The 12,712-nt window shown below is 50.5% G+C and overlaps 2 protein-coding genes across 4 annotated transcripts in view; one reads left to right on the top strand and one right to left on the bottom strand.

The window, feature by feature from the left end:
• KBTBD13 (kelch repeat and BTB domain containing 13) overlaps positions 1–234 on the bottom strand; it is a 3,078-nt gene extending 2,844 nt beyond the window's left edge. For both annotated transcript variants that reach the window (XR_003913153.1, XM_029951502.1), the window contains exon 1: positions 1–234. This exon is cut by the window's left edge. Coding sequence is in view for 1 of the 2 variants with exons in the window: in XM_029951502.1 (XP_029807362.1) it covers positions 1–59 (59 nt within the window). In the remaining variant the exon portion in view is untranslated.
• Positions 235–732: 498 nt separating this feature from the next.
• Positions 733–12,712, top strand: part of RASL12 (RAS like family 12) — an 18,088-nt gene continuing 6,108 nt past the window's right edge. The window contains exons 1-3 of one of the 2 annotated variants that reach the window (XM_029951503.1): positions 733–747; positions 6,176–6,345; positions 8,202–8,258. In XM_029951503.1, coding sequence (XP_029807363.1) covers positions 6,243–6,345; positions 8,202–8,258 — 160 coding nt within the window. In that variant the 5' untranslated portion in view covers positions 733–747; positions 6,176–6,242. Of the gene's footprint in view, positions 748–5,730; positions 6,346–8,201; positions 8,259–12,712 lie in introns of those variants that run through there. The other variant, XM_029951504.1, reaches the window with a different exon arrangement.

The following is a 12,712-nucleotide window of genomic DNA, read 5'->3' as shown; positions in this document are numbered from 1 at the left end:
TGGAAGAGCTGGCCGCCCACCCACACCTGCACCGGGGGAGCCTCTGGGGCCCGCGGCATGGCGAGCCGGTCGGGCGGGGGGCCGCCGCTGGGGGCCTCGATTCAGCGGCCACCGTCTCTGGGGCTCCCCCCACAGAGCGGAAAACTTTCCGGGGGATATAAATATCTCCCTGGCTAAAGATAGTAGGGCTCATGTGATATGGTGGCCCGCAGGCTGGATGGCTGCGCGCCCGAGGGCATCGGAAGCCCTGCAGGGTCACTCACTTCCGTGTGGGAAATGGAAACAAAAAATGACCACATATTCACGTAATGCAAGCGGGGCATTGTGAGGGCTGCTTACGAAGATACCCTCATTTAACCTGTACTAAAGCGGCTTATGCTCTTGTACAAGTACTCCAACTCTGCCTTGTGTCCTCGGAGTGTGACCAATAAGAACACCTACCTCATGGTAATTGGGACAATATCTATAAAGTGTTTAAAATGGAGCTCAGAGAATTTACATGACTTGTCCAAGGTCATTCAGCTGGAAGAAGCAAGGACAGGATTAATACCTAGTCTACCCCCATTGGGTCGGCGGGTAGCAGAGATTCTTGGACCCTGGAGGGGAAGGTGGAGGTAAAGCAGAGTGCACCAGGCCGGGGTCCGGAGCAGGTTCCAATTTAGCCTGCACCTCCGGCCCTGACTCTGGGCTGGTTCGATCTCCTTTTCAGCCTTTACTTCATTCTCTGTAAAAATGGGAGTGTAGCAGGTGAGCGTCCTTCAAACCTCTGAATGTCGAAGTACTCCTTGACTTGGGCTGGGAATGGGAAGCTGATGTCTACTTCCCACTCATCCCTCCGTTGCTGTGTAGCTCTGGACCTTGGGAAAAGGTAAGTGGGGCTGATGAGAGGATGGTAAGTATAGATGGGAAGGGAAGGGTTCTTGAAATAGTAATAGTTAACACTTAATTTGCACCATATGTCAAGCACTTTGGTAAGTACTTTGACTCCTGTTGTCCCTGCAATAATCCTATGAATAGATACTCTTATTTCCCCTCATTTAATAGATATTAAACATGTATTGCTTATAGAAACACCACGTGTTTATATTTCATAGATGAAGAGACTAAGGCACCAACAGTTCAGTCACATGCCCAAGGTCACATGGCTAGAGAGTGGCAGAGCTGGGACTGGCTTCCAGCCAGTCTGATTGTAGAGTGTTCCCCTGACTACTGGGCTCTGCTGCCTTTCTGTGCTACAAATGCAGGGTATTCGCCTCTTGCCAGGAGGTCACAATTGGAAGGAACTTCAGGCTCATATGGTTTAACCCCTTCATTTACAGTGGAGGACCAAGAAGAGAATTGGCCATGATCCTGTACCTTGGAGCAGACAGTCCCAAGCCTCCTCCTGCTCACCCTAGGGCATTTTCCCCACTGCAAAGAACTTCCTTGGATGATCAGCTAAGACTTTGGGTTCCAAAATGTCAGGTGGAAGAGAGCTTAGTGATTATTTTCTTCTGCCACCTTATTTTCCAGTTGGGGAAACCAAGGCCCAGACCTGTGTAGGATGGTGTCTGCCATTCAGGACATGTTCAACTACAAGCTTTCTTCAGGAAGTTGGAGTGGCTCACAGTGACAAAGCCGGAGTTGGGAGGGGGCAGGGGAACTTCTCTCGCTACTAGGACACACACACACACACACACGCACAGATCCTCATGTATGAATTTGCAGGCAAGGAAAATGTGCCTCTTCTGCCAGGGAACTCCCACCGAGTTCACTCCATCAAAGCAGGGCAGGGATATGGGGGCCACTTGTGTGAGCCTGGGAAGCCAAAGGCCTGGAGGAGGCAGCCAGAAATATCCGGGACACTCTGCCCCAGGGACCAGACAGGAAGAGTAGGAGGAGATAGAGGGGTGGGCAGGAGTCCTCACAAATACAATCCAGGGCCCTCTGCGAGCCTCCCTCCTTCTCTGAAGCCAGACATTGGCTGAAAGCCTGACAGTCGCCCTCTTGGAGGAAAGTGGACTCGGTGGTGCCCAGTCCTGATTCTATCCTTGCTGGTGGCCTCAGGGGTAGGGAGAAAGTGGCAGCTGTTGCCATTTCGCAGATGAGGAAAGGGAGGCCTACAGATGGCATAGGCTCTTCCTTGTTATGAACCCTGTCCGCTGACCCCAGGCCTCCTTTTCTTAGAGGAGGGAAACAGCTGCCTCCTGCCAGACCCAACTTAAGGGCCAGGGGTCACCGTTCCCTCTCAAATGGTCAATTCCAGGCACCTGGTAACTGGGAGACACAACAGGTAGAGCCACTGGCTGGCCCGCTGCTGAGAGGAGTGGAAGGAGCACAACCCTTCCTGACTGAAGCTGGCTCCCAGTCCCAGTTTTTCAGTAGTCCCCCTCTGGCTTCAGGGGGTTGGGGCACTGTGGACACACCCCGCTCTGGCCTCAGCAGCCAGGCAGTGAGGAGGGGGGCATTCAAGGCAGGGGTTCATGGTTCTAAGGCTGGCCTGAGGATCAGCCCTTTGCCGCCGCTCCCAAGGCCCCAGTGGGGTGTTGTCTGCAGCTGGTGAGAGTTTCCTTTGCCAGACAGTGAGCGTCCCTCTGGGACTTGGAGAGGATGAGGAACTGTCCTGGCTGTGGGCAGCCCACAGAGTTCCCAGGCCCTGCCCGACCTCACACCAAACTGTCTCTCCGCTTTGTACCCCCATACTGTGTGAGGTTCAGGGTGGGGACAAGGAAAGGGGGACTCTATGTCTGTGTCAGACTCTGAGCCTTTCCAGAGCACACACAGCCTTGTTCATCTCTCTATCCACAATACCTGTGGCACATAGTAAGGGTTCTGTTAAGTGGACTTCTGGGCCCTAAGCTAAGTGGGGGTCCTGAGTGTGACGGAAGAGACACAACCCCAGTCCCAAAAGAGCCTGCAGTCCGATAAAGAAGACACAAGATGCCCCGAGCCCAGTGATGGACCCCTGGCCTTGCCACCCATGGCAGTGTTTCTGCACACAGGGTAATGAGAAACTTGCCTGAGCCTGAGGAAGAGCAGCGGAGTAGGAGTCAGGATTCCTGCCAGGCTCTAATGCTGGTACTACCACTGACTTGCAAAAGCTGCCTAACCTCTCTGGGCCTTAGTTCTTCATCTGTGAAATGGAGCTTGGATATGACTTCTAAGGTTCTGTTTAGCTTTTTTTTTTAATGTTTATTTTTGAGAGAGAGAGAGAGAGAGAGAGAGAGAGCGAGCGCACAAGCAGGGGAGGGGCAGAGAGAGAGGGGGACACAGAATCTGAAGCAGGTTCCAGGCTCTGAGCTTGCTGTCAGCACAGAGCCCGACGCAGGGTGTGAACTCACCAACCAGAAGATCATGACCTGAGCCCAAGTCCGAAGCTTAATCAAATGAGCCACCCAGGCGCCCAATTCTGTTTAGCTTTGACATCTGAATTTATCATTGAACAATCACAGAAGTGTTTGTTATATTGTTCCTCCAGGGAACAAAGTGACATCACAAAGGGGTCCCAAAAGCTTAGCTTTATGTGGAATGGCTCCTGGGAGTGGATGGCAAGGGTAGGACATGGTGTCTGGAAATCTTCACAGGCCCTACCTGTCCTGACCTGTACATGTCCTACTCATTCTCTCCAGAGACATCTGTTGAACACATGCTCCAGGTCCATTGCTAGGCAAGGTCATTTTGAGTACCTGAGGGCCCCTTACAAGAGCCTCACAGTTTGGGGGTAGGGGATAAGGAGGGTCAGTCTAGTTTGCCCTGGCTAGTTTGACTTTCAGTGTCCAAACTTCTGGTTGCTAAACAGTTGTGGCTTCTCGGTAGATGGGTGAGACGTATGTGCTATTCATGTGCGGGGGAGTAAAGTAAACTATATTTTGCTTTTGTGGGCCATAGGCCAAGCTCTGGGTGGGACGTTTTCATGTTATCTCATCTAATGCTTAATATTATCCCTATTTTAAAGATGAGGAACCAAAGCCCAGGAGGCAAAGTAGCTTATTCCACGGTCTGACAGTAAGTGGCTCATTCCAAAGGCCTTTCTGGTCCAGAAGTACAATGGTGAACAAGTGCAATGAGTGAACAAGCAGCTACAGAGGAGGAGCCCGAGGATGGGGAAAGGGACTGGTTGCAGTTGTAAGGCTGGCACTCTTCTTCCCAAGCCTCATAGGAGGGGCAGACTTGGGGCACTTATCAGTCACAGCTGAGTGCTGAGTAACCAGCTGGCAACTTGTTCAAATAGTCTCTGACCAAGATGAGAGTTTGCAAGTCCCATCTTGCAAGTCATGATGGAGTCTCCTTACAACACCTCATGGAAGTGGTCTTCCCCTTGGTTGCCTTCAATGTTGGGGGGCTCACTTCCTCTAAAGACAGTCCCTTCTAACTATAGCTGAGATGGTTAGCATTCACACACCAACCTGGAAACTGCTCCTTACAGTTCCCATCTACTGGTTGGTCTGAATTTTAAAGGAAAGTAACTTTCCCAGTATCACAGGAAAGGACCTAACAGAGCCCAAGTTTATACTCAGTTGGGCCTGTGGGAATCCACAGCTTGCCCTCTCTCCAGCAGTTCTCTGATGAGATTGGTTCTCTTCCCATAGACCCCTCCAGAACCAGTCTGTCCTCTCAAGACTGGGGCCAGCACAGGGAGGTGGCTGGAACTTGGCTCCCACTTTTTCTCCACCTACAACTCAAAGGAAAACCCTTAAGCATAGCTCTGTGAATGATTCTGACCTGAGGGTTTAATCTCAACAATTATTTTTCCCAACACCTGAACAGTTTTAACACAGCTGGATTACCATTATCTCCTATAAATACAATTAGGCTGAGTCAGTATTTATGTCCTATCCTGGGAAAGAATTTTCCTTCCTAGTTGAAAAGTTATTACTGTCAGGCTCTGATGCCAGACTCTGCCTGCTGATCTGGCTTTCCATGGTTTCTTTTCCACCAGGGTGGGTAGGTTAACTGGGGAAAGGAGAGGGAATTGGGGATGTAGGGTTGGAGGGAGAAGGGCTGTAGTGAGAGGTTTCTGAGACTCTTATGTCCTTTCCCACTCTACCCTGGAGTATATTACAAAAGAGAGGCTCCACCTGGTTCTAGAAAGTACTCAGACCTAGAACTAAGAGCTGACCACTGTCCTTGTCTTAAGCTTGAATCACATAATGGGATTTTGGCTTTCTTTTCCCCTTCCTTTAGTACTATAGATGGGGACTCCAACGCTCAAAGAAGTGAGATGACTTGCCCAAGGTCACCTAGTGAAAGAGCTGACATTAGATTCCCCATGTAGGCCCTTTGCTCTGTTTCCATCATGATTGGATTTACCCTGGGTCCCCAAAGAAATGACAAGTGATCCCTACCAGGCTCATCCATCAATCCTAAAGTCATTATAGGCATTAGAGAGTGCCACTTTTAGGATAAATAAAATGCTCCGTTTACACACTAGGCCACAAACACATGCAACTCAGTAGCTCCCATCAGGGAGAAAATAGTAATCCAGGATAAGTTAGGTTTCTTGAAGCTGGATACATATTGACCATGAAATGTTAGTAAGGAAGTCTCTTCCCCTTCCCAAAAGTCAAGGTTCTGCCTGGAGTTTGCAGTGATGCCTGAGAGTCCCCCACTGAAGAGCAGGGTGATGTAGTTGGGGGAAGTTGTGTGCCAAGGCCGCGCTGGCTGTGACTGGACCTAGAGAAAAGGGCAAGGCTGGGAATTGAACTCGGCAGGCTTCCAGGAGGAAGAGGCGGGGCCAGCTGGGTAGAACAAAGGAAGGAGTGGGTTTTCTTGCAGGTGGGAAGAGACTGCACGGAGGGTCAGAGAAGGTTGGTAACCTCCTCCCCTCTCTCCCTCTTCCCCGAATCCCTCTCTCTCCGGTCCTGGTCCTTCCCTGCAGGTCCGGGGACACTCTGAGCCGTGATGGCGCTCCGCCTTCCAGGCGGAGCCCTACTGTGGGCTGCCGGACTGGCCAGAGCTCCCTCCCAGCGCAGACCGTGGGGTGAGCGTGCCCCGCGGGGGGCTCCCGCAGCCCTTACAAGGAGTTTGGCGGCTCTCGGGGCGGCCCCGCCCGCAGTCCTCCTCGGGCTCCTCCTCCCGCCCCGCTGGGCGGGGCCGTGGGAACGCAGCCGGCTCCGCTCTAGACGCCGGGCCGGCGCGCGGACATCGACGGGCGCGAGCCCTCGAGTGTGAAAGGAGCCCGCGGCTCGCTCCCCAGGGCCCCAACAGGCGGGCACGTGGCTCGGGGCCCTTCGGCAGAGCACCGCGTTCTTCTCAGCGTCGCCATGTCCTCGGTATTCGGGAAACCCCGCGTGGGTAGCGGATCGCAGAGCGCGCCCCTCGAGGTCAACCTGGCCATCCTGGGACGTCGCGGGGCGGGCAAGTCTGGTGAGTTTGGTGGCGGGGTGGAAAAGGTGTTGGGCGAGGACCTGAGAGACGGGGAGCAGGTGTGGACGGTGTGGACTTGTTTGCAGGCAGAATGCCCCACTGGCTTTGGGGCTTCCTGCACCCAGGTGGGTTGAGTGATACTCAAGTGATTTTCTTCTTTGCTTCAGTTTCTGTGTTGCTTGGTTCTCTCTCTATTTTGTTCTTAGCTCCTCTATCTCTCATCTGTCTTTCCCTCTGTGTCTCGGACACTAGTTGTCTCTCCTCTCTGCCTATATCTGTGTCTCCAGTTCCTCTGCTGATCTCTCCCTTGCTGTTCACCGATTTCCGTCTCCTCTCCCTGGGGCCAGCAGTTGGCCCTGGTGACTAACACCGCAGGGACATGTTAGGCGCTAGCTCCAGTCCAGGCCCCTAGGAGCTTAGTTACAGCCTTGCTATTCCTCAATTTAGACTGGGGATGTAGGGAGATGGTAGAGGTCACTGACTATGGATTTCCCAGGGAGGGGCCACCCCAATTCCATGTGATTCTGGAACAAAGTGTGCATTCTTATCAAACGTATTTTTCAAGGTAGACCCCTTTCTTGACTTTCTGGAAACTCACTGGACTACCATCCCAGGTATCTGGGACTTGTTCTTGGTGAACCAAGATCTTGGGTTGGCCCTGAGATCATTTCTGCCAACACTGAACTCTGGCTTAACCACTCCTGTCAGCTCTCACCCAGGGGAAGCCCAGGTGGGTTAGGGTGAGGGTGTCACCATAGGCAGAGACCCAGAAAAGGGTTTCACCCCTCTGCCCTGCTACATACAGTCCCAGGGCTGTTTTCCAGTTACAGCCATTAGTGACTGGCCAACATGGGCCCAGTTAGCTCTGAGTTTCCTTCCCTAGAGTGTTCGTCCAGACTCACTGGGATCCTACTCTCCACTTTTGAAACCAGACCCCTGACTCAGAGAGGGGACTCTGAATCATGTTTCCCTACAGAAAAAATTTGCCCTTTTCCTTTAGAAAATCAAATTGTGTCTGTAGCTCTGTCACTGGTACAGTTCAGTGACTGCATGAATAAAGGAATTTGAATTTTAAAGTATGTATTCCCTAGGTATTAGTTTGCAAAGTGACACTGTAAGGAATCTTGGGAAAGAATTTTAAGGATTTTCTTTCAAAGATCACATTACTTTTTAAGAATCCGGCATAATAGTTGACTGGCCCTGGGGCTTTATGTCATTAAATTCTGAATTAATGAATTCAACCTGGGGAGAACTTCATTTTAGGTTTTCCATTCTTTGGGATACCCATGATGAGTGTGGAGGCCCTACATGGAGCCAAGACTTGAGACGTAGGGGACCAAGGACTAGAATGTGTTTACTTAAGACATGGGTGTTCATACTCCCCCCAGGATCGCAGACTGATCAACTTAGCTCTTAGTCTTTGGTTTATAGCCAAAACTTGAATAAATGCCACACATTGCAGAATTGTCACGACTTGACCAGGGTGGAGGATGTCTCCCTTCAGTTTGGGTCTTATCAGGGTGACCCTTAGGTAACTGGTTGAGTGGGTCCTGGAACCCTCAGTTTGAGTCTTTAAAAACACCCCTTAAGCTTGCGTCTCATGGTTTTTCTTGCCATTAAAAAAAAATGCCAGGATGCAACCAGTGGGACATAGTTCCCTATATTTCTGGTTTCTTCTTAGCTTCTCAAACCAGCTCCCCAGCTCCCAGACCCATTCCCCCAGAGAGCTGAGCTTAGTGTCAGCCAGGAGTCACAGAGACTAGATAAGGCCTCCCTAAAATGAGGGGAGCAACCTCTAGGCCCCCAGCCAGACACAGCAGGGGATGACTGAGCCCGCTTCTTTTTGTTTCATGCAGCTCTGACCGTGAAGTTTCTGACCAGGAGGTTTATCAGCGAATATGACCCCAACTTGGGTAAGGAACCACTCCTCCCCATCCTCCCACTGTCCCACTGGGATCCCCCCGCCCCAAGTGCACACGCCTACACTGTGGTGGTCCCAGCCCTGACCAGGATGGAACATCTGGGGGCAGAGGGGAGGAGCCACCAGGATGACTCAGCCCGTGGGACAAAATGTTTTACGTGCCAGAAATACATCCTTTTACAGCCCACCCCAGACAATTTGGGGGGTTGGCTTAATTAGGAAAACTGAGGCTGATTTGCACTAAATTATGAGGCATGTCGAGACTTAAAAAAAAATCAAACATAGCAGAATGTCTACAACCATTATGTGTTGGTCTTCAAAATGGTCACTTAGTATACTTTTCCAGAAAAGCTGGACAAAACATTTGAGAAATTATCTAGTGCTGCTGCTTGCTGACCCATTTTTGAACCACACAAGAAAACTTATCTTGTTTTATAGCTCTATCATGGTATATTGGAAAAAAGGATTCTCTGGTATCAGTCAGAGCCAAGTTTGAATCCTAGCCCTGCCATTTACTGGCTGTGCAACCTTGAGGCAGTCACCTAATCTCTCTGAGCTTCTGTTTCTTCATCTGCAAAATGGGCATAAAGATGCCTATCTCGGAAAAATTACTGTGAGGATTAAAGAAATGACACGTGTAAAAGACCTAGCCTAGTATTTGACCCACAGTAGACACAATGCATATTCGTTTTCCCTGCCCTTTTCCTTAACATTTACATTTATAACATTTGTTTATTGTAAACTGTTCGCTGAGAAAAATGATGTGTCTGGATACTCTTAGCCTTTTGAAAATGGGGGGGTTGCAGTCTTGGATTGTTTTTCATTCATTAAACTTGTAAGAATGAAATGAAGCATTTGTAGGAGCCCTGAGGGCCCTCCGGGGAATCCCAGAGCCATGGGGCACAGACTAGAAACCGCAGTACAGCAGGCCCTGCAGCAAGCCCCTGAGGGAGTGCGCTGGAACACCTGAAGGAAAGAGCCCCTTAGGCCCTCGGTGCCCTCAGTTCATGCTGGAATATTGAATCCCAGTGTTGGAGCAGGAAGGGACCTCAGAGCGATATAGTCCATTGGTTTCTAGACTTTTTTCCCTATGGAGTAGAATTCCTTCTTCCAATGTGATCTTAAATAGAACCCTCAGGATGTCAAACAGAAAGCAGAGGGGATCCGCTGGTTAAGAGTACAGGGCAGGTGACCCACTGACAGTCCCTAAGGGATTTGTTTTCTCAGAGCTTGGTTTGACCACCTGCACTATGACACAGTGCCTCGGTAGAACAGTAGAAGAATTAGGCCCAAGGAGCTGAGGCTTCTGGGCCAAGGTCACATAGCAGGTCTGAGGGGAATCCTTTTTTTTTTTTTTTTAATGTTTGTTTATTTTGTGTGAGAGAGAGAGAGCAGGGGAGGAACAGAGAGAGGAGAAAGAGAATCCCAAGTAGGCTCCATGCTGTCAGTGCAAAGTTGGACATGGAGCTTGAACTCACAAACCCTAGGATCATGACTTGAGCCGAAATCAAGAATTGGAGGCTTAACCAACTGAGCCACCCAGGTGCCCCCTGAGGAGGGCCTTCTTTTTTTTTTTTTTAATTATGTTGATTTTGAGACACACACACACACACACACACACACACACACACACACACACACACACGAGTGTGAGCAGGGGAGGGGCAGAGAGACATGGAGACACAGAATCTGAAGCAGGCTCCAGCCTCCAAGCTGTCAGCACAGAGCCCGACGCAGGGCTTGAACCCACGAACTGTGAGATCTTGACCTGAGCCTAAGTTGGACACTCAACCAACTGAGCCACCCAGGCGCCCCCTGAGGGGAGCCTTCTTGATTAGCAGAGGTCAGTGCCCATGGGGTTGGGACACAGGATATAATTGTGTGCTGGCCAGGGAAGCGTTGAAAGAGGCCAGAAGATGAAATCAGATGCAGTGGGGGAATTGAAGACAGGGAGGAGGTAGGAAGGAAAGGCACACAAGCAGGGGTATTTGGGAAGGAAAATGAGGATTTCTAAGGGTGGTTCCTCAAAAGACAGATTCTGCCTAGCTCACATATTGCATGGGGAATACTTAGACTAAAAAACATTAGCTGTTTATTTGAAATTCAAATTTAATGGGTCATCCTGTATTTTATCTGGAAACTAGCCTCCAGTTTCTTCCTCCCTGCCCCCCATCCATACCTTTCCTGTCAGGTCCCGCCAGAGCCTACTATAGTGGTGGTTTGGGCTTCCTAATTGAGTAATTTTGAAGTTCTGACCTGATAGTGGAATGTGTGGTCACACTGTCCGGGTGCTGGGCAGCCCTCCACAGTGTTCAGTCCCCCCAGCCTTAGGTCTCTCACCCCGGCCTGAGAGCCTGTCAGCTGGAGAGATGACCAGATGCTCCCCTTCAGCCATTCTGGGAGGCTGGTGCCACTCTTCCTTGGGATTCTGCCCCAGCATCTGAGCATTCCAGCCACTTCCCATAGCTGGCTGCAGCAACTGTGGGGACTCTGGAACCAGAGCCTTGCTTTCTATGGAGAAAGACCAAGGAGAGAGTTAGCCATTGGGACATGTAAAACAACTCTTGCTCCTTTTCAGAGGTCTTCCTTGAACCCAAAGCGAGCTTCTTGAGCATGAAGACCTGTGTTACTCGTTCTCATTTCTAGCAGGGAGTGCAATACTAGGCATGACATAGATACGCTTCAACATGAGGTTGAATTTTGGTTTTAGCATTAGCCTTGAAGGAAGAGCTCCAACTCTTATCCCATTTTAGAGGTAAAGAAACTGAGGCAGAGAGGGCTCAGTGATTGCCCTTTGGAGAAGCTCAGGTACAAAAAAAGATGAGTACCACTCTAGTGGCTCTCCACTAACGACAGCTTATGCTCTAGAGGGCCTGGAATGGAGGTCTGTGTGGCACTGGGCTCTCTGAGCCTCAGTTTCCCTTTCTGGAAGATGGGACCAATAGCTCATGCTCTGCCTGCATAAGGGATGCAGCTAGGAATGGGTCGCCTGGGTGGCTTAGATGGTTAAGCGTCTGACTTCAGCTTGGGTCATGATCTCATGGTATGTGGGTTTGAGCCCTGTGTCGGGCTCTGTGCTGACAGCTCAGAGCCTGAAGCTTGTTTTGGATTCTGTGTGTGTCTCTCTCTGCCTTCCCTCCCTTGCACACTCTGTCTCTCTGTCTGTCTCTCTCAAAAATAAATAAACATTAAAAAAATTTTTTAAAGGGTTTTGGCTGGGATTGCTGGTAGGAGCTGAGAGAATCCGTGCCTGTGGAAAGGCTCTGCCTGTGCTGAGTGCTCCAGGAAGGCACAGGGTCCCCAGGAGGGCATCCTCTCAGAGAGGAGCTGGAGAACACCTTGCCTGTCTTTCCCGGGGCACAATGACAACTTCTCACCTCCTTGCCCTCGTCCTGCTCCAGCAAAAATACAGGCACCATTTCCAAGCCATCGTCCTACACTCAGTCTGACCAGAGCTCCTTTGGCACCTTTAAAAAGATTATTATTAGTGTAGATGAAGGGAAAATAGTTTGGGAAAAGAACCTTCTTTCAGCATGAAAGTTCTCAGAGTGTTATTTAGAACTAGGAGTTATGAAACCCACATGGTTAAGGACCCCAGAATGTGCTAGAGAGCAGGATGTGGTGATAGGAAGATAGGACATTACTGGGACTTGGAAAGGACCCCCTCCCTCACCTGCCATGGGAGAGGAAGCCAGATATGATGACCTCTGAGGCTTCTCCCAGCTCACCCATACATGTTCCTCAACCCTGCTGGCCTGGGAGCTTCTGCTCTTCCCGTGTACTCTCCCCATATAGACTTGGAGGATAGCTGGTCCCCTGAGTAGAGGGTGAGGGGGGCTCCATGGGGAAGCAGCCCATTCTAGTTCACATTCCTTCTGAGGGGGTGCTGTGTGGCACCAGGCAAGTTCCCCCTTCCTCTGGGCTTCATCTCTCTCTAGTGGTGCTAACAGTAACCTTGAAAGGCTGTTGTGCTGTGAGGAACCACAGGACACCAACACTGGACTAAGATTTTTCCTTGGGCTGGCCAGGATACAGTGCCTGTTTGGGGATGGGGTAGGGGGTGATGGCGCAACTCAAAGGGGTACATTAGACAACTTTGTCAGAAAAATAAAGAAAAATCTGATGACTTGTAGGCATCTAGGGGCAGCTCTTCTTGCACCAAATATAGTTAAACATTTGGGGCATATTTTCCATTAGATTTTTTTTTGTCTTTGAATAAGAGTAGTTATTTATCCAAGTCCCCAAACAGGCTGGGGATGGGAGCTGTCTATGATTTCTGCTGGCTGCTAGTGGACCTGGCGTGGATCCAGGCCTGGCTTGACTGCCAGTGGCCCTCAGAGAAAAGTGGCGCTGAATTCAGCCAGGGTTGGGGAGGTGGAAGAAAGCAGAGAGGGCCCCAGTTCTGCCCAAGGGGGTCTTCTTGGGGTCACTTGGGGGTACGGGGCA

The sequence above is a fragment of the Suricata suricatta genome, chromosome 9 (assembly GCF_006229205.1).
Source record: "Suricata suricatta isolate VVHF042 chromosome 9, meerkat_22Aug2017_6uvM2_HiC, whole genome shotgun sequence".
In the NCBI taxonomy this organism is placed as follows: domain Eukaryota; kingdom Metazoa; phylum Chordata; class Mammalia; order Carnivora; family Herpestidae; genus Suricata; species Suricata suricatta.
The sequence above is the reverse complement of the archived record's forward strand: the minus strand, read 5'-3'. Positions and strand labels throughout refer to the sequence as shown.